Source organism: Mercenaria mercenaria, unplaced genomic scaffold (assembly GCF_021730395.1).
Source record: "Mercenaria mercenaria strain notata unplaced genomic scaffold, MADL_Memer_1 contig_3660, whole genome shotgun sequence".
Classification (NCBI taxonomy): domain Eukaryota; kingdom Metazoa; phylum Mollusca; class Bivalvia; order Venerida; family Veneridae; genus Mercenaria; species Mercenaria mercenaria.
The window spans coordinates 39826-63649 of record NW_026461821.1 but is presented as its reverse complement, the minus strand read 5'-3'; the positions used below and the strand labels follow the sequence as shown (position 1 = coordinate 63649).

At 35.2% G+C, this 23824-nt stretch overlaps 1 protein-coding gene across 1 annotated transcript; it reads right to left on the bottom strand.

Moving 5' to 3' along the window:
- Positions 1 to 647: 647 nt before the first annotated feature.
- LOC123564076 (uncharacterized) lies at positions 648 to 13992 on the bottom strand. The gene is made up of 7 exons (XM_053534400.1): positions 13857 to 13992; positions 9216 to 9818; positions 8874 to 8936; positions 6903 to 7310; positions 6425 to 6649; positions 5069 to 5155; positions 648 to 997 (listed from the first exon to the last, which is right to left on the bottom strand). Exons 2-7 carry the CDS (start codon positions 9811 to 9813, stop codon positions 648 to 650), a joined length of 1731 nt encoding a protein of 576 aa, XP_053390375.1. The 5' UTR covers positions 9814 to 9818; positions 13857 to 13992.
- Positions 13993 to 23824: the final 9832 nt, after the last annotated feature.

Genomic DNA, 23824 nt, shown 5'->3' with positions numbered 1-23824 from the left:
AACCATCATGACCCCAGTCTGTAAAAAGAAGGAGGCAACTCTTATCAAGCATTTTAACTGAATTATGGCCCCTTTCGACTTAGAATATGCTTATTGTAATGTTAAAGTTTTACTCATAGCTTATATTATACTATCAATCACTGAGAATAGTCGAGCACGCTGTCAACTGACAGCTCTTGTTTATAACTATAGTTCTACATTTGTACAATTCTTGGAGACCAATATGTTCAGAACACATACACACGCGCGCACACACGCACGCACGCTATCAATCAGTTACCTGTAAAAACAATATTTATCTACAATGTGTCATCTATCACGTCTCTTTACTTAAACGACGGTTGTCTATCAGTGCCGAGCTTACTTTAGGACAGTGACTAAGGTCTCTATATTTCATAGTGCTCGGTACCAGCCCCACAATACATTTCCAGATAACGATAAATAAATAATTTTGAAAATTCCGAACTATATCGAGAAATAGGATATTTACTACTAGATTTAGCCATTCTGCTTACGGCAAACTTTCTATTTTCACTCGGAGTACGATCGAATTCATTAACAGGGTTGCCACTTAGTCGAGAAAATGAAATCATACAAATTAGCATTAAACAAACACATCTTTACCGCGTGGATGTTTTTAAAAAGGCCTACCTCTTTGTTTTTATGTCTTGTTCGACCAACTTCTCCTTATTATCTGTGATCCATCTTAAGATGTCTGTGATAAAGTCTGGTTTCGATTCATCTTTTCTAATCATCGTGCTATATCCTTTGCGTAAATCAAAATGCACTCTGTTCGCTGGAGGTTTCACGAAGTATTTCAGCTGTTTAGTTGTATTGTCGTACTTCCTGTTAATATCCAGAGAAAATGACCCAATCTCCTCCGGTTCGAATAAAGGATCATTTGTATCAAACGCTCTACGATTTCTTGTTTCAAAAGAGGCATTTTTTGTTCCAATTACAGTTTCTTTGACATCGCTATCATCGTACGATCTGCAAACTAATAGACAAAATGACGGCTTAGGGAGTTTTGAATCATAGTATATTGAACAACTAAAAGTCCATAAAAGCCACAAAAACATTAAATAATCAAATCATACATCAAGCGGAGGTGTTAAGTGACTTTAAAAATAAAACTGTGTGTTAGGCAAGCTATGCATCCATGCGCAATATTTGATATTTGATCCCGCTGTTGTAATGATTTGGAAATAACGAATGATCTCAGAACGTTAAAAAGTCGGTAATATCAAAACTTGCACAATTAATTTTCTTTTATACTGAAACCCTGCCTCCTTAGAAATCCAATTTGTAATTAGGAAGCAACCAAGCAAATTAAACATTGAAAGCGCTCCTTGTGTGTATGTGTGTGGGTGGGTGTGCGTGTGTGTGTGTGTGCGTGTTGGTGTGCGTATGTGTGTGTTCGGGTTTAACGTCTTTTTAAACAATTGTTCAGTCATTTAAACGACGGTGTCTACTTGTAGCATTGAGCACAATGCCCAACCTTATAGTGCTTCCTCACTGGAATGTCACGCCGTAGACACGTGACATGATACCCAATCACATTATACTGACACCGGGCTGACCAGACCTAGCACTATCCTCTTAATGCTGAGCGCCAAGCGAGGAAGCTACTAGTACCACTTTCTACGTCTTTGGTATGACGCGGCCGGGGTTGAACCCACGACCTCCCGCACTCAAAGCGGCCGCTCTATTACTCGGCTACCGAGGCCGTTGAATGCGCTCCTTGGCGCCAGTATATTAACACACGCACATACAGACATACATCTTACTACTTGTCTAATGTGTGTAAAATAAGTTCAGCTTAATCAAATTGATGATTCACTGTTGTTGGAGAAATAAGATATAAAAGAATGAACTCGTATGAAATTTCTGTACCACTATTATAACCATTTGTTTATATCAAATCCTTTGATACATTATGAACTGACGTCATGTATTGAAAATGATACTTTTACTTAAAACATCTTTTATCTAGATTGTAAATTCTGATAAAATTATACCAAAACGGAAGTCCTGAACATGTTCTTTTACATCAGACATAGAACAAGAAATTCTAATGCGAAATCATCGGTGATGAATAAATAGTTTTATTCTAAAAATCGTTTTTTTTTCTACCCATTCTCATCCTTTTTCGAAGCTAAACATATAGATCTTAAAATATAGTAATAGATAATTGTAAGAAATATAATGTTACGCCGACACATATAGTTCAAAGTCATCTTTATATATTGAATCGTTTCTATAAATGCTTACCTTTATGGTAGGAGATCTAAAGGTGAGGTGGGACCCCTCTGTTGACAAGGCATGTTATATACCAAATTACGTTTGGTAATGTATTTAGTATCTGGAACTGCCGGTGTAATGAAGTATTTCGACCCCCATAGAATAACGACCCCGGTCATTATTCTATAGACTCCTTTCCTGTAAAATATAGACTCCCCTTATAAAAAAACTTACTCCCTTTGAAAACTCTATAGAATAACGAACCCCCGGTCATTATTCTATAGAAAAACTGACCCCTCCAAGTAAAATACTGACTCCCTAAAGATGACTCCCTTCGAATCTCATAGAATAACGACCCCGGTTATTATTCTATAGAAAAAGTGACTCTTTCCATGTAAAATACTCACTGCCGAAATTACTACATTCGAACTCTCATACAATAACTCTCATACAATATCGATTCCCGGACATTATTCTATTTAAAAAAGTTACTCTTTCCGTGTAAAACACCGGCTCCTAAAAAGACTTTCGACGATAATATCTATTAACATGAGCTGTCTCCATAGGATGACACATGCCCCCGATGGCACTTAGAATGAATAGTTATGGCCGATGTTAGAGTTTAGGACCTTTGACCTACGGACCTGGGTCTTGCGCGTGACACGTCGACTTACTGTGCCACACATTCATGCGTAGTTATTTGAAAATCCATCCATGGATGACAAAGATATGGACCGGACACGCCCATCAATGCACTATCATGAAAAATGACCTTTAACGTCTAAGTGTGACCTTGACCCTTGAGCTACAGAACTGGGTCTTGCGCGCGACACGTCGTCTTACTGTGGTACACATTCATGCCAAGTTATTTGAAAATCCATCCATGGATGACAAAGGTATGGACCGGACACGAAAATTGAGGACAGACTGACAGACCGACAGACGGTTCAAAAACTATATGCCTCCCTTCGGGGGTCTAAAAAGTGATCCCCACCAAACCTAACGGACTATCAAACGGAAGGACGGACGGACAAGGGAAAATCTATATGCCCCCCTCCCCCGAGTGGGGGCATAAAATGCAGCAATTAGGCCTTAGATACAAGAGTTATCACTAAATTTAACCAAATGACCGGGGGTCGTTTTTTTATGGGAGTCAATATTCTTCGTGAGCTTCAGTTTACTTCACGTGGGGGAGTCATAGTACTATGATCTGGAGGTTATAATACTATGACCGGGGGGTCACTTTTTTAATAATAATGACCGGGGGTCATTATTCTATGGGGGTCTAAATACTTCATTACACGGCATAATTTGTCAAAAATAGAGACTCTTCGAGAAATTAAAGATGGCGTCCAACATGGTCGCCATAATCTGTCTATTCTGTGAAAGTTTTATGTAACAGTAATTTTACTTGTAATTTGAAATACTTGCATGAATATTATTCATATTATAATGTATCTAAAATTGACATAGAGTACTGACCACTTTAAGGTGCTCAAGTTCAATGTCATTTTAAGGTAAAAGTACAAAAAATACCAAAATAATTGATATTTCCTTTTTATTGTTTCTTATTTTAAATGATTTTTAAATTCATTTTGGTTAAAAATGTAATTGCGAAATTGGTAATTACATGTTTTTCATTTAAAAGTTTCAGTTTTAATAAAGAGAATTCAGATGTTGTGGAAACAAATTCTTTTTTTACCAATAAATGGTGTCCAAAAAAGCCCCCAAAAGCCAGTGTTTCAATGATAATTCAAGATATAAATATTTTGAACTTGGTCTAGAGATCATCAAGATGAACAGAAAAAGACAAAAATACGCCTTTCGGGGCCCTTACTCTGGAACCCATGACTTGTTCAAAAAAGGAATCAAGATCTTATGGTGCAACAAGTAAGTGCAAGTTTGGTTAAAACCAAATCATAAATGAAACCACTATCGTGCAGACAAGCAAAATAGCCATGTTTTGCCATTCGATGAGCTGTAACTCTAGAACCAATGGCGGGATATGGCTGGTTCAAGAAAGGAACCAAGATCTTATAGCGATTCAAGTTGTGTGAAAGTGTGATGGAAATTAAATCATAAATGAAACCACTATCGTGCAGACAAAAAAATGTTGACAGATGGACGAAGGCCATCAAGTGGTCACAAAAGCTTACCTGGAGCCTTTGGCTTAAGTGAGCTAAAATGCATACCAATAACCTACAATGCCGTAACCCCAACCCGACATCCCAGGCCGTTTTTGCAGTAAAGGAAAGGAAGACAATACTTTAAACCTTACATGGATGAGATTTTTTTCTGAAGGTAAGTGTTTTTGATACCTTTTAAGCATATAAATTCATATAGAGGATATTACATGAGTTTCTTTTCATACTGAATTTATTAAATGAATAAAGTAATAAAATGCGAGGCTCTGTCGAGCATTTTATCAATTTCATTCAACAAGTTTAATAAATTCAATGTCAAAAGTCACAATGTAATATTCTTTTTATCATATGTTAGTTTTTCTTGCCGAGACATCAACAATTCTACTTTCTTTAACTATTATAAACAAGTCAATTTGATTTACACTAGTGTATTTATTCATTTTTATGTAATAACCTCATTTCACTCCCGCGACGTCAAACATTTTAATCCCAGCTACTCATAAGATAGTGGACGTTTTGGATAATTGTCACCCAACCATAAGCAAAACCGTTGTAGCATTGAGATAAAACCATTGATATTCGTGCGCGTTCTTTATATATTGTATTAAAACCCGACCACACTGAAATAAAACGACAATTTAGAATATGTACAGCAGTAAGAAAACATTAAGGAGCAAAGTTACCTTCGACAACTGACTTGCTCTGAAGTCTATGAGGAAAACTAGCATTGTCTTCAACATCTTCATGTGACACTTTTGCTGACTTTTTACCTGTTAATGAAAAAAGAATGAAACGACACTTTCAAACAGAAACTCTGAACTAGAAAAAAATAGTTCAAATTTCATAGCTTTTCCTGTTACTTCGGCATATGATTAAAATCAAGACAAGTTCTGTAATACATCTTTTGACATCCACGAGTGAAATAAATTCAAAATGCATGAACCGGAGATGTACCTAACGAAATGTGTATTTTGACAATATTCATTCTCCCGTCAATCGAACACTCACAACTTTTTAATAGTCGTGGAGTATAGACTCCTCCCCTGTCAACTTTTAAGCTGTTATTCATATTGGGAGTATATATTTAGACTGGTAGTCATGTCGAATATTAACTATCATCGTCAATCAAACACCAACAAGCTTTATTTTGTAGTCAGATTGAACATTCACCTGTACCGTCAATCGAACTCTTGCAATCTTCAAACTGGTAGTCAGATAGAACATTCACTTATCGCCAATCTTTACATTGGTAATCAGACAGACAGTTTATCTCCCTCACACTCACAACCTTAAGATTGGTAGTCAGGGAATATAATCATTCCCCCGTCAAGCAAACACTGACAACCTTTAGACTGGTAGTCAGAAATTAAAATCACTTCCCCCGTCAACAGAACACTTACAACCTTTAGAGTGGTTGTGAGGGAATACAGTCATCTCCGCCGTCAGTCGAATATTTGGTTTGTCAATGATTATTGTCACCTCCTTTGTTGACCCATGTCAGTCGCACACTCACAGAGTATAGTCTAAAACACTCAAAATCGTTAGAATGATAGTTTTGGACTCTACAGTTATCGAACAGGCTTGTCTTTAAATTTATATACACGCAGGCTATTAATAATTTATGGTAATGATTTTTATTATATACCTGTATACATTCTGTCAAAACTATGATTTGAATTTCACAAGTAAATAGGAACAGGTAGACAAAATGTTGCCGGACTACTTTCATTTAATTTGCATGCACTGACACAGTGTTATAAATAGCGCACATAAACCTTCACTCATTTCTATATTAACGTCGACAAACATTGAAGATTTCGTTCGTTATCAAAAGAACACACAGATAGGTGGAAGTACATAAGATAAGGGTAATTAAACAGTAGTTAGATCTTGGATTTTGTATTCGACTCTCGTGGATTTTGCATGAACGGATCACGTCCGTCGCTTGCACGCCTCGTGAGATCCGATCTGTCAAAGTCCGCTCGAGCCGAATACAACATCTTAGATCGAACTACTGCTGTAATAACTCTATTATATACCTGCTTCCTTAATAGCTGCCTGTATCTGCTCTAAATTTACAGAAGGTTTAACTGTTATTTTTGTATTTAATTCGTTAAATACAGCTTCTGATAATTCATTCAATCTAACTGTAGCTCCGCCAGTTTCAAACAGCGACCATATGTGTTCAATTCCTTGTACTGATTTAACCTTTATGGGCACTCGTATCGTGCGTTCATACTTCGTAGTTTCCATTGTTTTTGCTCCTGCAAAATATACATGCTGTAAACCCAGTATAAATTCTGCTTTAAAAGAAAGGGTTTTGATTTCATTCTCAGTTATCACGTAACACGGGCTGATTTAAAACATATCTTCACACTTAATTATATGTGAATACAGATGTGCTTCTTCTGTAAAATTTCACATTGTGAGAAAAGAAACTACCGAGGGCGATCTCTTAAAAACTGAGTGGTCGCAAGCACGTTCATGACTGAAAAAAGATAAATTATATCAACTCACTTAGTTCATCTAGCAGGTCCTTCATGCATTCTGGTGTAACTGTCACATCAAGTCTATATTGACCGCTCATATTAGGAAGAGTGGAACTCAGTGCAAGGGCAAGATCATTGAGAGAATCCAGGAAGCTTCTGCTCTCTAAATACATCAGTATGTTTGATATACCTATATAAGTTGTACATCTAAATTTAAGAAGGATGCACTTGTGTTCCGCTGGTAGTATTTCCACATCAGGCATGTTTTCAATGTCTTTCAGAATTTTGTCAACAACGCCGCGAATTCTCGGATAGTCATTTTCGTTTCCGACTTTCTTTATTGCTTTATTAATAACCTTTGTAATGATTTCTTCCGCAAAATCTATGCTCTTGCTTTCATTTACAGCTCCACTCAACGTTAGCTCAGTATCTATCACTGAAAGAAAAATTCTGGAAATCCATCAACCTTAAAAATGTACTAAGCATTGCTTAGTTACCTGTTGTCAATGTATTTGTTTTATCTAAAGTACTGTTGTAAAAAAGACATCATTTCGCGTTATCCAGATGATTATTGCGGACATGTTGTGGTAACAATATACTACATGTAGTTAAGTGATGCCAGAAATATGCAGCCGTATATATCAAATAAATAAACGAGGGGTGTTCGAAAACTCTTTTTGCAAATTACATTAATTATTATTAATTAAAAGTTGATAATTTTTTCTCTAGTTACCGTTGAAATATTCCTCTTTAGCCAGAACACATCGTTTCAATCTTTTAATCCAATTTTTGAAACAATTTTCATATTTATCTTTGGGTTCACACATAAGAAACTTGTGAACTGCACACCCCAATGCACATCTAGACCTATATCTCCTACCAGATAGGTCTTTTTTTCAATTTTGGAAAGATAAATAAATCGCACGGGGCCAGGTCTGCGCTGTAGGGAGGTTGCAACAATACGTTGACCATTTCAGACTTCAAAACTGTACTACATTTGAAGAGTTGTGGGCTTGGAGTATTGTCATGTAATAAATGGATATGCTGGAGACCGGTTTTTGGACGTACTTTTCTCATTTTTGTTCACTTTTTTCAGAACCACATTGTTATAGAAGCTACCAGACACACCCTATCTTTTGGAACAGAAATTTGCAAGATTGGCCCACAATTTCTGAAGAAATGGCGTATAACACCTTCTTTGCTATCAGTGTTCGTTTAGCAATACTTGGCCTTTTTGGCATGTTTCAGAGCCCATATCCTGTTATCAACTTTTCGCTTAGGCTCATAAAAATGGACCCATGTCTCATCATCAGTTATGAGACTATCAAACATCTTTATTTTGGGTATTTCTTCGGCAGTTGCTTTGCCATTTGCACCTTCGTACGTTTCTGCTCACCGCTGAGCAAATGGGTGATTTAGCGAGCACTTATCTTCCTTACCTTAAGAATTTTCTTCAGAATGAAGTGGACAGATGCTAAACCCAAGTTTATCATTTGTGCCAGCTTTGTGACAGTGAAACGCAACACGCATCTTTATAATTGATGCACATGATCTTATTAAAGTTAGATTTGGTAACTAGCAAACCTGGGACTTCCTGAATAAGGGGCATCTTTGACTGATTCCTGACTAGAATTTAATTTTATAAACCACCTATAAACGGTGGAAAATAACATTTGTTTATCTCCGTAAACAACACATATCTCATCATGTATGGTTTTGACACTCACTCCCAACAGTGGGTTTTTATATAACCCCTGGATTCATCAACATTTTCTATTCGTTTTCCGACCATATTTAACGCAGTGTCTGTGAATACACCTGAAAGCAATCAAAATTGCAAATGAACCGGGTTTGTGCGTTAAGTGATGAACAGTCATCCGTTTCGTATTGGTTTTATACAGGTTCAAGTATACAGTGCGTTTGCAAATGTTTTCGAACACTCCTCGGATTAACATATTTTCATTCCATTCTAAACCTTTGTTCATTTTTCTACGAATACCTTTTATAATCTTTTCACTTCGGTCTTCAGTCACACGCATTTTGTTTAATGTGTCCATTATGTCTGTGGAAAAAAGTTACTGTGAAATATTAGATTCATTAATATTAAAACAACACGGCGTAGAATTAAGCGTAACGAGCTAATACTAGTATTCTTTTAGTACAGAAAATAATATACTGGATATTTACTAATCATAAATACATCAGTAGTCAAGACAAAACGTAGCTAAGACGGTTCTTTGGTCAGTGATATTTTTTATCAAAAACACAATTATAATAATCAAAGTTGCCTACTTTTTTGCTACTCAAAATGTACTGAAAAGGATTATAAAAAGGCAGATACCTTTTTTCATTTCGCAAAGAAATTCTTCCTGGTTTCTCAATTTGTTCATTACAGCCAGCAACGAGTGTTCTGTATCTTCTATCTGTTTCGTAAGTTCTGCTTTTAATGATGGGCTGATAGGGCCAGTTGTGCATTCCTGAATGATCTTTAAACAGTCGTCTTTCAGCTTTTCGCTTAACCCATTCGACAGTGAAGTGAGTGCGTTTTGTAATTCCTTCCGGATTTCTTCGTATTGATCGGCACTTAGCGACGAAGAATAAGTATGGGCGTAAATCTCATCCCTCATACACTTTATAGATTTTAAGTCATTTTTCTCATCGTCGTTAAGTGACTGTTTAAAAACCGTCAGTGTCACCGTTGTAAGCATGGCTAAATCCCATGTTTCTACGTCGGTTACTCCAGCATCTGGAAACAATTTCTCCCTCTGTTTCTTTACAAATTTGTACTTGAATTTTCTTTCGTGTTGTTTTAGAAGTACATCAAGATTTCTCCCGGCCTTTCGTAGTTCTTTGTACAAAGTTTCTTTTGACACCAATCGCCCTCCTTTCAGTAGCAAAATGGAGGCTCTCAGGAAATATTCGTCTTCCTCGGCAATCATGTCTTCTGTAATGGGAAAGTATGGAAGGCAAGTGCGCCATGCTACTTGCCAAATGCTAAATGACATATATTTAATGCTAAGGTATTAGGTCCATAATAGAGTACCTCCTTTTTGAAGAGTATTCAATTCCTACCATAAACCTACTTTGACTGCAATTTTCAGGGGGTCGTAGGTTCAAACCCCACTGGGACCAATTATTTTTTTCTTCAGTTTCCTTTTTTCTAGTTAGATTTTACTTCTTTCAAAAAACTTATTATTGATTTATTGTACAAAAATGGGAAAAAAATCATTTAATTAGCGATTTCTTGCTGTTCAAAGTGAATTTACCTCTGCAACAGAAGGGGTAGAGTTAGACATCTTTAAAATACTGAGTTACATGCAGTAAACGTTCTTTGTTTTGCCATCATTCTTTAGATTACATATTGTGGAAGAAATGTAGGTAGGTTTTACTTCTGCCCAAAGGTTATTTTTGAATGAAGTGAGCAGAATTCAAAACAGACCCGCAGGATTCGACCTAATTTTTCAATGTTGGAGTTAGAATTCTGCCTCATTAAATCCGTTTACTTGAGGCACCCTAGAAAAAAATGGTATTGACAGTTTTATCTTAAGTTTTATAATTGTTTACCAATATTTTGGTGTTTCTTTTGTAAATAATAATGGTATAATGAATTCTCTGCAAACGTTTTATATAGTGGCCATCACTTTGAAATTTGTCTCTACTTGAGCTTGAGGAAATGCCATAAAGTACACAATATTTATAAAGAATGGCACTGTAAAAGTTGTTAAAAATTTGCAACACAGTGCGAAACATGGTCAACTTTAAGAATATACCAAGCAAATGCCATTTTTCAAACATTGCTATTAGGGGTCTAATAACGTCAGTTACGTAATGCTAAATGCTACATACCAGATGTTTTATGCTATATACATAATGATAAATGCGAAATTCTAAATGTGAAATAGCTAATAACAATTAAATGCTTATTGTCAGATACTTTATTTTAAATGTTGAAGACTTATATAGTTCGTAAACTAATGAATGCAAATTTTAATTATTTCAAAACATATAACGTTCTACCAGTCTGAAATGAAACAACATGTTCTACCGGTCATGGGAACATGGGACCGGAACTGTCAACTCTAAAATGTAAAATAGAGGGAAAAAAAAGTTTTTAACAGAGTTAAAGTTATGTAACGAATGCTAATGACTTTGAAAAGAAGTTTCATTCCCAGATATATTAAGTTCTTTATTTTAATTAGCCATTAGCAATATGCATTGTCATAAGTAGTTAACCCCGTATCTTTAGAGTGTTTTTCCTATATAGTCTATATATTTCCACCATTTTGTTTTTGGTTGAGTCAATAGTTTGAAAAGAAAATCGATATGTTTAAACCTCTGTAGCAGACGATAACCCAAACAAAAAAAGATTGGAATGAATCGGTGTAATAGATGGTAAACAAATCGGGTGATTTGTTCACGATTTGATCACGATTCAAATGGTATGCATATGAGCTAATGAATCGGTAATAAATCGTAAACAAATCGTTTAATAAATCGGTAACAAATCATGACTTTAAATTGTTTTGCTAAGTAATGAATCGGTAATAAATTGGGTATGCTGAAGTTGAAATGAAAGGAATTTGGAAATCAGTGGCACTAATAAATCGGTAATAAATCGTGCTAATGAATCGGTAATGAATCGTACTAATAACTCAGCATTATTTTTATAAGGGACGAAAGCATGGCTACAAAAAGTTTGAGAACGAATTGTAATTCTCTAGAAAGGAAAGGGTAGCATTAATAAAAATGGCAAACTAAATGTTCTAGTAAGAAAAGAACAACATGGAATATATAGATTCTATTTACAGTATAGCAATTGCAAAATTCAAAAATATGATACATATTAGAACATTATGCATCAGATCTAATTTATAAAATTTCTTTAAATTTGTCATGGAAAAATATGACAATCTTGTAATTATTTCCTAAAAAACTTAACAGCTTCAAATATAGTGTAAAGAGTTAATGTATGCACTTAAGCATGTCCTTTTACAACTATATTAGACAATCAAACATAACAATTAAAATTCCAGTATTTTAGAGGATGTGGTGTCTCTGTGTATAAATTCAGTTATCCCGCCAAAATGCAGAGATCGGTAATAAATGGAATGCACAAAATATCTGTTTCTAATGAATAGTAAACAAATCAGTTATCTGCAATGAATAGGGGAGGGACTTTCTCTGCAAAACCAGATTTGCTTCCGATTCATTAAGTGAATCTTAAACAGACGGTGTTAATAAATCGGCAAATCCCGATTTGTTTACCATTCATTCACGATTTTGGTATCATTTGTTACTTGATTTTTTTTGTTAGGGAAATTATCTAACAATAGGGAGCCGTACCCAACCTTTCAAAACAATAGAAAGGTACGTCACGTGTTCATAATGCGTGACACTACATATTAATATTAAACAATCATGCGGATCATGAGTCATCCCGACGGGTCCGTTCTTGATCCAGTGACAATAGTTTTATTGTCCCTAATCTCTGATCGATCATATGGCATTGTTCTACCATAATAGTACGGATTGGCAAAATTTGTAATGTTATCTATAAAATTAACTCAAATTTCAAAACTCTACCTAACAATAGAGCGTATCCATTACATAACGGTTAAACTTCTATAGCAGATGACAATAAATAACATTTATTCCTCCAATTATGAAGAGCATAACATATATACATACAATTTACAAGAAAATCGAACATACATGAACAATACACTAATATTCTAAGTCTTACCATTGTTGTTGTATATGTCGTTATTCTTATTGTATGTTCGATATTCTTATGGTAAAAGTCATTATTGTTATCCTGTATTTCGTTATTGTTATTGTATCTTTGATATTGTTATTCAATGTCTTGTCATTCATATTCTAAGTGTTACCTTTGTTATTCTATATGTCGATATTCTTATTGTAAAAGACGTTATTGTTGTTGTATATTAATTATTATTTTTGGAAGCTTGATATTCTTATTGTATGTGCGATTTCCCGTGATATAAATAGCACAGCGACGCTATACAAATACAGTCACATAACATAGAATAATAATGACACGTTTTGTATACGGGTTTAACTACTGGCATATATAATTTCGCAATTAGCATTTATCATTTGATAATCAATATTTGACATTAAGCATTTCGCATATAGCCCTTTGCACTGCATGGTTATTTTGGCATTTAGCACTTTGCAATGAGCATGGCGCACCGGTCTTCCATGGGAAAACTTTTAATCTATATTTCAAGAAAACAACGGAACCTTAGAGACCCTATATAGCTCGTCTGAACAACGGAAACGGCAGGACAAATTATGAAAAGTCTACTGTTATGCGAAATAAAGGGCAAATTGGTCAGATCGGTGTTTTATCCACGTGCCTGGTCTTGTCTGAAAAATGCTCAAAGGGGCTGCATTTCAAAAAGCTGGAAAGTCGCTACTTGTATATGACATATAATTGTGTCGGTGCGACGTTTAACCTAGCCTGGCTCCCTGGCTGCATGGTTATTTTTATATAAATACTGGAAACATTTTATAAGAAAATTTTACGCCTGTAAAATAGCACAATTTTATCTGATGGCTGAACCATACCTATTTCGGAGCCAGGGGCAATAAAAAATCTCAATGTAGAAACAACCTTCTGGAGTTACTTCCCTCTTAATGAAGAAAACTGATATATGTAAATAAGAACAAACATAGGGACGGGAGCCAGTCTACGTTTAACCCAATAAAACAAAATAAAATAATATGAAATTCACATTTCCCGCTTTATTTTAACTGATTTTATTACATGTACATGTGATTCATATACATGATATATAAATGTAACGTGTTTAAGCTTAATGTTGTTGGTCATAAAAGCACAAATACCTTAATGCAGAGTGAATCAAAGTAACTATTTTAAGAGCCCTATAGTTTGTTTATTTTATTTCCAGAAATAACATTATATCATTTTTCAAGAAGATAAATGCACCGAACTTACCTATAATTTATTTTCTCCCTAAGTAATATCAATGAAATTTACTCCATACCAAAACAAACCATTTAGTTCCGTTCTAATCTACGCAATTCGCTTTCAGAAAATGGCTGTATCAGTTGAAACACGTGTTACGGTTCAGTTGTTACGTGCTATTCAATGCGTTTTATTTTGGTTGTAGCGCTTATTTTGTAGAGATCCCGGGTATTATCGAATATGGGATGGTTAGTCATTTCATGTGTGTACAATATGCATGTATTTATCAACCACATCATAATCAGATATGATCTTCCTGCACAAGTTCAATTGTGATTTTTCAATAGCCTATTTCAGACAATAGAAAACAAGATATAATAGACTTAAAATAATCAAATCAATAATTAAACTATTACATTGCGTATGTTCGTTTTAGTTTTAGACTGTGTTAGAACCATATAGATAATTTAATACGGTAAACTATTTCATTATGAATGATTAATTGATTGATTTTCATGTTTTGGTTTACGGCACACCAACACGATTATGGTGACTTTCAAACTTTTGACGGTTCAGGTGACCCATCACGGAAGGGCGTATAGAAAGATTCTCCAACCTTCTGTAGGCCAGCTGGATGCCTTCTTCAAATGAAAAAGATCTACACCCTAAGCGAGGATTCGAACCCATAGCCGTGAGTGGGAAGTTATTGAAGTTATTCGAAGTCAGCGAACTTAACCACTTGGACACGGAGGCCCCTTGATTGATTAATTAATTGACTGATCGATTAATTGTTGTTTCATTCATGTTCAGAATTATAAACAGCATAATAGAATAAATCATATACTAGCAGAATTCAATATGCACCCACCTGGTCATTTAGTTTTAACTGTGTACCCGTCAAAAGTCCGATTGGTCTTAAGTTCAGAACGGTATCTAAAATATAAAAATACAATTAATATTTAAAATAATATAAAATCGGAAAGATTAATAGAAATGTTTGTTTTGGCATTTCTAATCGGGTCGACAGTATTGTAACGTGTATGTTTGTAATGTGCTCATGGTAGTGTGTTCTTTTACCTGTTCCTATATTATGTTTGCCTTATATGTTTTTGTGTGAAAGGTCATTCTGGAGAACTGTTACAGATATCACTGTTCAGTCTAAAAAGTAATTTATGGGTGAAAAGCGAGCTTGTTTTTTCAGCGTACCATTACGCTTTAATGTAGGAAATATAACTCCATTCTACCTGTTTTACGTAAGTAGATCTATGAAATATACATTTCCAAATAAGTATGAAATACACAGAATCGCAACAAGAAATCATCTATTTTTAATCTAACCTAAATTTATTTTTATAGCTCATTGGTATTTCTTAATTCTGAAAGTCACTGTTTTGAGCAAAATAACTATATTTCCCTTTTATGTATAACATAGCTTTTATCTCAACTGGTCACATTCCTTGACTATTGAAACATTTTATTAGAGCTGTCACAAATGTGATTCATGCCTTCACCTGGACGTCGTTGACATATAAAGTAAAACAACACAGAACCAGGAAATTAAAGAGCATTTAAAAATCTCTTATGTACAACTAAGTATCAATATTGATCATTGCTGAAAGTTTGAATAAATCATATGAAATAATGAATGAGGAATTCAGATCACAAGCATTTCTCTATATATCATATAGCCCGCCAGCTATATTGCGAAAACGGCGTTCCATAAATGCGATAAACCAATTACATATCGGTAAAAAATCACGTGATATCACCCATTCCCCATGTGCTACACTATTTGTTGTATTCAGTATTCCAATATATCTGCGTACGGAAGCCTATGGAAGCGTTAATTGACCCCCGAGATGACGTGAAAATGACGGACATGTCAGGATAGATTATCTCGACATATCGTGTTATATCGTGGTATCTCGAAAATTATTAAGACGACACGCCAGAACTGATTCTTGTCTTGTTGACAAAGTTTCTACCACTGGTCATAATTTATGCTACGATTACCTAAATTTACTCAATTGTTAACATAACTGGTGTCATACAAAATTGTTTCACACAGGAAAATAGGACGGCATGCTACATAATCAAATAGACATCATCCAAAAATTATGTAAATATGTGAATAACGTTCTAATTTATGTCAATATACTGTGATACACCTTGTTTTCTTGTAAAATATTTTTACGTCGTGAGCCGATACCTTTGTATTATTTAAAGAAAATTAAGCAAAATGTCGGTAGTTTTGTATTAGCTTTGGAATTCTGCCGTTTTCGTTGGAAGCAATGGCTGCATAAAACTAGGGTAATTATTTCATGCTTGTACTATTATTGTTGTTGTTGTTGCTGTTGTTGTTGTTAATGTTCTTATTCTCATATTTCATTATTTATGATATTATTATTTAAGCTGTAAAGACCATAACTCTCCATTAAAATGATTGCTTATGGTTTTGGCGGAAGGCTATATCAATCGCAGGATGCGACTAGTAAGGCAATGATCTTTCTTTAATTCAATGTTTTGATTTCATCAGTAAGTCTTCTGACTCCAACAGGAATGCCATCACTCTTTCAGTATTTGTTTGGCAATATCCCTAAGAAATTTCAGGCTGGTCATATCATTGACTCCGGATTCTGTAAAGATTTATTTGAAATTGTGTAATCCTGATATTTATTATTGTTGGGCAAAAAAGAACCAGGTCGTACAAGGGCTATTCTCGTCAAGTTTGCTACATATCGTGCTCGGCAGAGACTTTATAAATCCAGAGCAAAACTAAAAACCTCGGGGTATCGCGGTATCTACATCAACGAAGATCTGACACAACGCCGCAGCCTTGCCCTGTATACCGCAAGGATTCTCGTCAGGAACAAAAAACTCTCCGCTTGTTGGTCATCGGACGGTACGATCTTGGTGAAGGATAACAATGATGAGATTCACCGCGTAACTAGTAGTGACGCTTTAGTCAAGTTTGAAAATTAATTGTGCTACGTTTTCTTTGGCGCGCTATATAACTGCTGTTTAACTGTAAATTTGGTTATATCGTTGTGCGTGCCCTCAAGGCGTAGCATGACATACGTGCATCATGACATTTTGTATTTGACAATTCTGACTGTGTTGATCTTACTGGTTTTTCTGCTAATATTGGCGATTATTGTGGCTATTATTTGACTACGGTTTTGATCTGAAAAAAAAAACACTTTTAAAAGTCTTAAGCCAAACATTACTATTTTCTGCTTTAAAATGGTCTTAAATATAGTGATGATTATTAGTTACATTTTCACAGTTGATGATACTGATGTTTACGATGATGATTTAATGATAGTATATTTGAGCTTGTCGTCGTCGTCCCAGATTTCACAGTTCAGTCGAGTATGTGGATCTTAGAACATAATTAATAAGTATTATCAGTAATTAGAATGATTTAGAAATACATGCATTGTGCATTATTTGTATGCTTAAATATGTGCTCTGGAAATATTGTGCATATAAATATGCTGATTTTTTTTTTATCACGATTCATAAATGTATTAGTGACTCTCATAAATTGTTTTTGACCGCTTTATATTGTGGAAGCGATGTTATCGGCATATTAGTAATGGTAACCAGTTTTGATTATTGTTTTGCATGAAATAAAAATAATTTAGTCAGAATTGCGTTAAAACTTCTAAGTTAAACATTACGATTCCTTAATTTGAAACAGTCTTAAGTGATTTTGTGAAGATTATCATTCACATTTCCACAGTTGCTGTTGATGATGATGATGTTGATGATGATGATGATGATGAATTGATGATAGTAAATTCGTTCGTCATCGTCGTCCTAGATGTCACGGTTTAGTCGAGTATGTGAATCTGTGAACAAATAATAGGTATCACGCCAGTAATTAGAATGGTTTAGAAATACATGTATTGTGTAATATTTGTATGTTTATACATATGTGCTCTGGAAATATTGGGCATATGAATATGGCCGCTGAAATTTTTTTGATAATGATTCGTAAATGGTTTACAGACTGCCATAGTTTTTGTTGTAGGTTTATTGAGTGTCCGCATTATATTTTATAAGTGATGATAATGACATATTAGTAACGGTAACCATTATTACTTGATTAATTAAGGCTTTCCATAGAACAAAAATACTTTATTCAGACTGACTTAAAAAAATTCAAGCCAAATATTATGATTCCTTGCTTTAAAACAGTCTCAAGGATATGAAATGTTTTTGTTGTCTTGTTTATTTGAGTAATGAAAATGACATATTAGTAACGAATTATAGTTTTGCATGGAACAAAAAAAAAAAACTTAAGTAAGACTTGCGTTTTAATTTCCTAAGTCAGAATGGAAGCATTGTGCATATAAATATGGCGGATTTATTTTTATCATGATTTGTAAATGGATTACTGACACTCAAAAATTGTTTTTGTTTTATGTTTATTAAAGAATTGCATTATACTGAAGTTGGTGACAATCACATATTAGTAACGGTTGCCATCAATAGAGTGTATCACCATGGTAGCATCTTGCTTTTGCTATGATTTGTGTATACATTTTTTCATGTATTAAGTGTTACCTAGCACTTGTGTACCTATGTCTTTGCTTATGGTTTGTGTATATACCTTTACCAGTATTAAGTGTTACATTGCACCTGTGTACCTATGTTGGTGACAGTAACTGAATAGTGGTTCTGGTATTTATGATAAGTAACGTAAATATCAAGGCGATAGTTCCTTGTTGTATATTATGTAACATAGAACTTCTCAGAACAGTACAGCTAAACATAACACAACACAATAAACATTATTCAATCATAAAATACATCAAACATAACATAACGTAACGTAACGTAACGAAGCATTAACATAACATAACATAACATAACATCATTACATAACATAACATAATATAACATAACATAACAAAACATAACATAATATAACATAACACAACATAACTCAACACAACACAAAATACAACACAACTTAAGATTAACATCAACATAACACAATGTGACATAATGCAACATGACAACGTAAGAGTTTACAAGTATTTTATATGGTTTATATTCTCTGAAGCAATCCTTCTTAATTACTAAATATCGCGCACTGCCTTTATTTAGTGTCCGAACATACTCAGTTGTAGATTAGCGTCCCTCTCTCTCCTATTTCTATATGAAACATCTCTTATGTATCACTTGTTTTATTTATTTTATTGTATTCTATCTTATCCTCCTTTTGTCTTTCTCTATGTATCCACCTGTGATGATACTACAAGTGATCTTTCGTGTCCACTATCTAAGTCAGGTTCGGGGCATTCCTTGACCAAACACTTAACTTCACTTCCATTCGATAATGGTTAAACATGCACGTGTTTTTGCAAATGTCCCGAATAGAAGCAAGTCATTATCTAGGGGTGTTTTGAGTATTTACAGGAACCCTTTTTCTTTTCCCTTAGTGACCCACTTCTGTCTGCTTATTGTTGTGATGCAAGATCCTCTCCGGTTGGTATCTTTTTCATTCAGCTTTACATGCAACATTACGCCTCAACTTTTCATGCATTTTCCAACTAGAAGGGTATATGCAAATATTTTGCGTTATAGATCAAATTCATTATTTATAAAATTCAGTTTGACTTTGCCCTTCGAGTGTGTGTTGGTAACGTGGCTTCATGTTTTACTCACAAACGCTGGTGATATTCATAAAAACCCTGGACCAGATTCTGTCGCCTCCTCAGCTGAGTCTTCTACAGGCTTTTTAGAAGCCCCACTTCATGTTCACAATCATCTTTCTTTTATCCACTATAATGTTCAAAGTATTCAGAATAAAATTGATATCTTGTCTGCTGAACTTACCGATTTTGACATTTTGGCCTTTACTGAAACTTGGCTTAGTGAATCAGTTACGAGCACTGATCTTACTATTCCAACATTCCATCCGCCAATTCGAAAGGATAGACAGTTTGACAATCATGGAGGAGTTATAATTTATGTGAAAAACAATCTTCATTTCAAGCACAGACCTGATCTTGAACCCAATCGACTAGAATGTCTCTGGATTGAGGTGATTCTTCGTAATAACAAGTCCTGTTTGAAAATTTTTATCGACCACCCGGCTCCGATACCATCTACAATAACCTTATTGAAGATTCCTTTTCTATGGCTACTGACACAGGGATAGCTGATATCTTTATGACAGGTGACTTTAACTTCAATATCCAAAATCCAAATACTTGTCTTAAAGTTTCATCTCTTTGCCAACAAAATGGCCTCGTACAGTTAATCCAAGAACCTACTCATTATACGGAGCTTTCTAATTCTACAATTGACTTGATCTTTGCTTCTAACCAACAAGCAGTACTCCATTCTGGAGTTGGTGACCATTTTCTCGAACAGAATATTAGATATCACTGTCCTGTCTACTGTATTCTTAAGTTCAAAAAAACAAAGATGCCTTCCTATACAAGACAAATTTGGATGTACGAACAAGCCGATTTTAATGCCCTCAGACAAAAGTTTTGAACTGTGGACTGGGACTCATGCTATCAAGATGACATAAACACCCATGTATTCAATGTCACTGAGAAAATTCTCCAGATAAGTAAAACGTCTATCCCTAACAAAACCGTAATGATACGTCCTGACGATGTTCCATAGATGACAAATACAGTTCGTAGAAGTATTCGGAGGCGCAAGCGGGGATACAGAAACGCCAAAAGCCACAACACCGAGGCTCATTGGCTGACCTTTCGAAGAATTCGTAATGATAAAGTGACACTTATCAGAAGAGCGAAAAGAGATTACTATAAACACATGTCAGAAAAACTTAATTCAAGATTGCTATCTCCAAAAGACTGGTGGACTACACTGAAAGCTTTCATTTCAAAAGACTCCCGGAAGTCACTGCCTCCTCTTATAAATTCTGATTCCAACACTTTAACATTTGGCTCCCTTGAGAAAGCTGAGCTTCTGAACAATTTCTTTGTGGGACAGACTCATCTGAATGATCATGGCAAAAGATGTTCAACTATCATCTATTGCTATCCAACCTAAAGAAGTTGAAGACGTTCTTAGAAATCTTCCGATTGCAAAAGCGACCGGTCCTGACGGTGTAGGCTATCGTATTCTCCGTGAAGGGTCTCACGAACTTTCATTTCCACTTTGTTCTCTCTTTAACCATTCTCTTCAGCAATGTGTAGTTCCAGATTCTTGGAAGGAAGCTCATGTATGTGCTGTCTTCAAGAAAGGTGATCCAGCGCTTGTTAATAATTACCGCCCTATCTCGCTTCTTTGTTGTATTGAAAAGGTTTTTGAAAGAATTGTGTTTAAACACACTTACAACCATCTACTCGATACGCACTTTATTTCTCCTAATCAGTCTGGTTTCAGGCCAGGGGACTCAACAGTTAACCAGCTTGCCTTTCTCTATGATACTTTCTGCAAAGCCCTTGACGACGGACTTGAAGTTAGGGCGGTCTTTTTCGATATCAGCAAAGCCTTTGACAGGGTGTGGCATCAAGGCCTCTTAATAAAACTCCAAAATGCCGGTGTCTCAGGGAATCTTTAAAAATGGTTCACCAACTATCTGTCTGGACGACGTCAACGTGTTGTATTTCCTGGTATTTCTTCATCCTGGGCATATATTGCTGCCGGTGTTCCCCAGGGATCAATATTGGGTCCCCTTTTGTTCTTAATATTTATAAATGATATCGTCCTTGATCTTGGTAGTCATATCCGCCTTTTTGCAGATGACACTAGTCTTTACATCATTGTTGACTTTCCGGTCCCAGCTGCGGAGCTTCTGCAATCGGACATTCTTAAAATCATGTCATGGGCTGATCAATGGCTTGTAGATTTCAATCCTTCAAAGTCAGAATCACTTCTTATATCCAGAAAAACAACACAGTTGCTTCATCCTGCTCTGACTATGTATGGCAAAGTGATTCCGGAAGTGTCACATCATAAACATCTTGGACTCATACTTACTAATGACTGTTCTTGGCATGAACATGTCAACTACATCACTGAAAAAGCCTGGACACGAGTACACATTATGCGTAAATTGAAAATGACTCTCGACAGGAAATCCCTTGAAACGATATATACTTCTTTTGTTCGCCCTATTTTAGAGTATGCCGATGTTATCTGGAATAACTGTACAGCTTTTGAAAAGGATCAGTTAGACAAGATTCAGAATGAATGTGCGCGAATTGTGACAGGAGCAACTAGACTAGTATCCCTAGAAAATCTCCAACGCGAAACCCATTGGAAATCACTTGAAAACAGAAGAAGAGACCACAGATTGATTTTATTTTATAAAATGAAAAAAGGACTGACCCCGGAGTATCTACAACAGTTAATTCCTCCGTCAGCAGGAGCTTCAACCCAATACAATCTTCGCAATCCTGATTTTATAAGACCGGTATACTCGCGCACTTCACAATACTTCAACTCATTCTTACCTGCTACTATACGTGATTGGAACAATTTGTCCACTGAAATCCGAAATGCGCCAACTTTGACTAGCTTCAAGAATCTTTTGAAAAATAACGTTAACAAAACTCCAAAATTCTCTTACACTGGCAATAGAAGAGCCCAGGTCCTTCACACGAGACTTCGGATGAAGTGCAGTAGCTTGAATTGTCACTTGTGTCTATGTAATATTGTTGAATCCCCTCTCTGTCAGTGCGGTGAAGTAGAAAACAGTCACCACTTCTTATTTGTATGTAGAGCTTATGACAACTGTCGCACCTCACTTCTGGCGAGTCTTGTCCCTATCACTAGAAATATTTGTGAAACTACCCTGCTCTTTGGTGACGACTCTTTATCTGATGAAGATAACATAGAACTATTTGCAGCTGTCCAGAAGTATATTCTTGACAGTGGAAGGTTCACTAATAATTAACATTGACTTTCATTGTGACATGTGCTGTAATATCTTGATAACACCTGACATCCTTCTACGTTTTAACTTGTTCATCTGCAGGTGGATTATTTCTATTTTCATTATTTTTCACTTATTTTCATTTATTGATTTATTCCTTTCTTTTTCTACATATTTTTTCTTATAACTATCACGATTTGAAATTCTTTACTTCTCTTACTAGCACTTAACTTATTTGTGACTTCTGAAATATGACTGAACAGGCTGATAATATTTTGTCTTTTTTTGGTAACTATAGGAATAAAAGAGCCTTGTATGATGTTAAGTGACTACGAATTTCTTACTAGCACTTAACTTATTTGTGACTTCTAAAATATGTACGAACAGGCTGTCAATATTTTGTTTTGTTCTTGGGATTTATAGGAATACAGCCTTATATGTTAAGTGTCTACGATTTTAAGAAACATCTCTTATCGTATATTTTCTTCTAAAATTGGATGTATTGCACAAGAAATATTATTCTGTTTTGTAAATTTAAGCCATGTTTTTGGTGTATATCTTATAATAGAAGATTGACCTTATAAGTACAATGTGCTTTCGTCAATATTCTTTGCATGCAAAATTGTTATTTGTGAAATTCATGCAATAAATATGTTTAAACTAAAATAACCAAATTTATGTTAAAACTGCTAGTTCACGAAGGTTTTTTTGACATTGGGACTGATTTATTTTCATTGCATGTGCATCGAAAAGTAATAATCACTTAACTAGCTGCATCCCGCCCGCTTAGCTCAGTAGGTAGAGCGTTGGTCTACGAATAGCGGGGTCGTGAGTTCGATCCTCGGGAAGGGTGTATGTTCTCGTGACTATTTGATAAACGACATTGTGTCTTAAATCATTAGTCCTCCACCTCTGATTCATCTGGGGAAGTTTACAGTTACTTACAGAGAACAGGTTAGTACTGGTACGGAATCCAGGAACACTGGTTAGGTTACCTGCCCGCCGTTACATACTGTTAAAAAACGGCGTTAAACCCAAAACAAACAACTAAATTGAATGCCTCCTTTTTTAAGTCATTTTCTTAAATGTCAAACTGCCATGTCGTTTTGATATTTTTTTC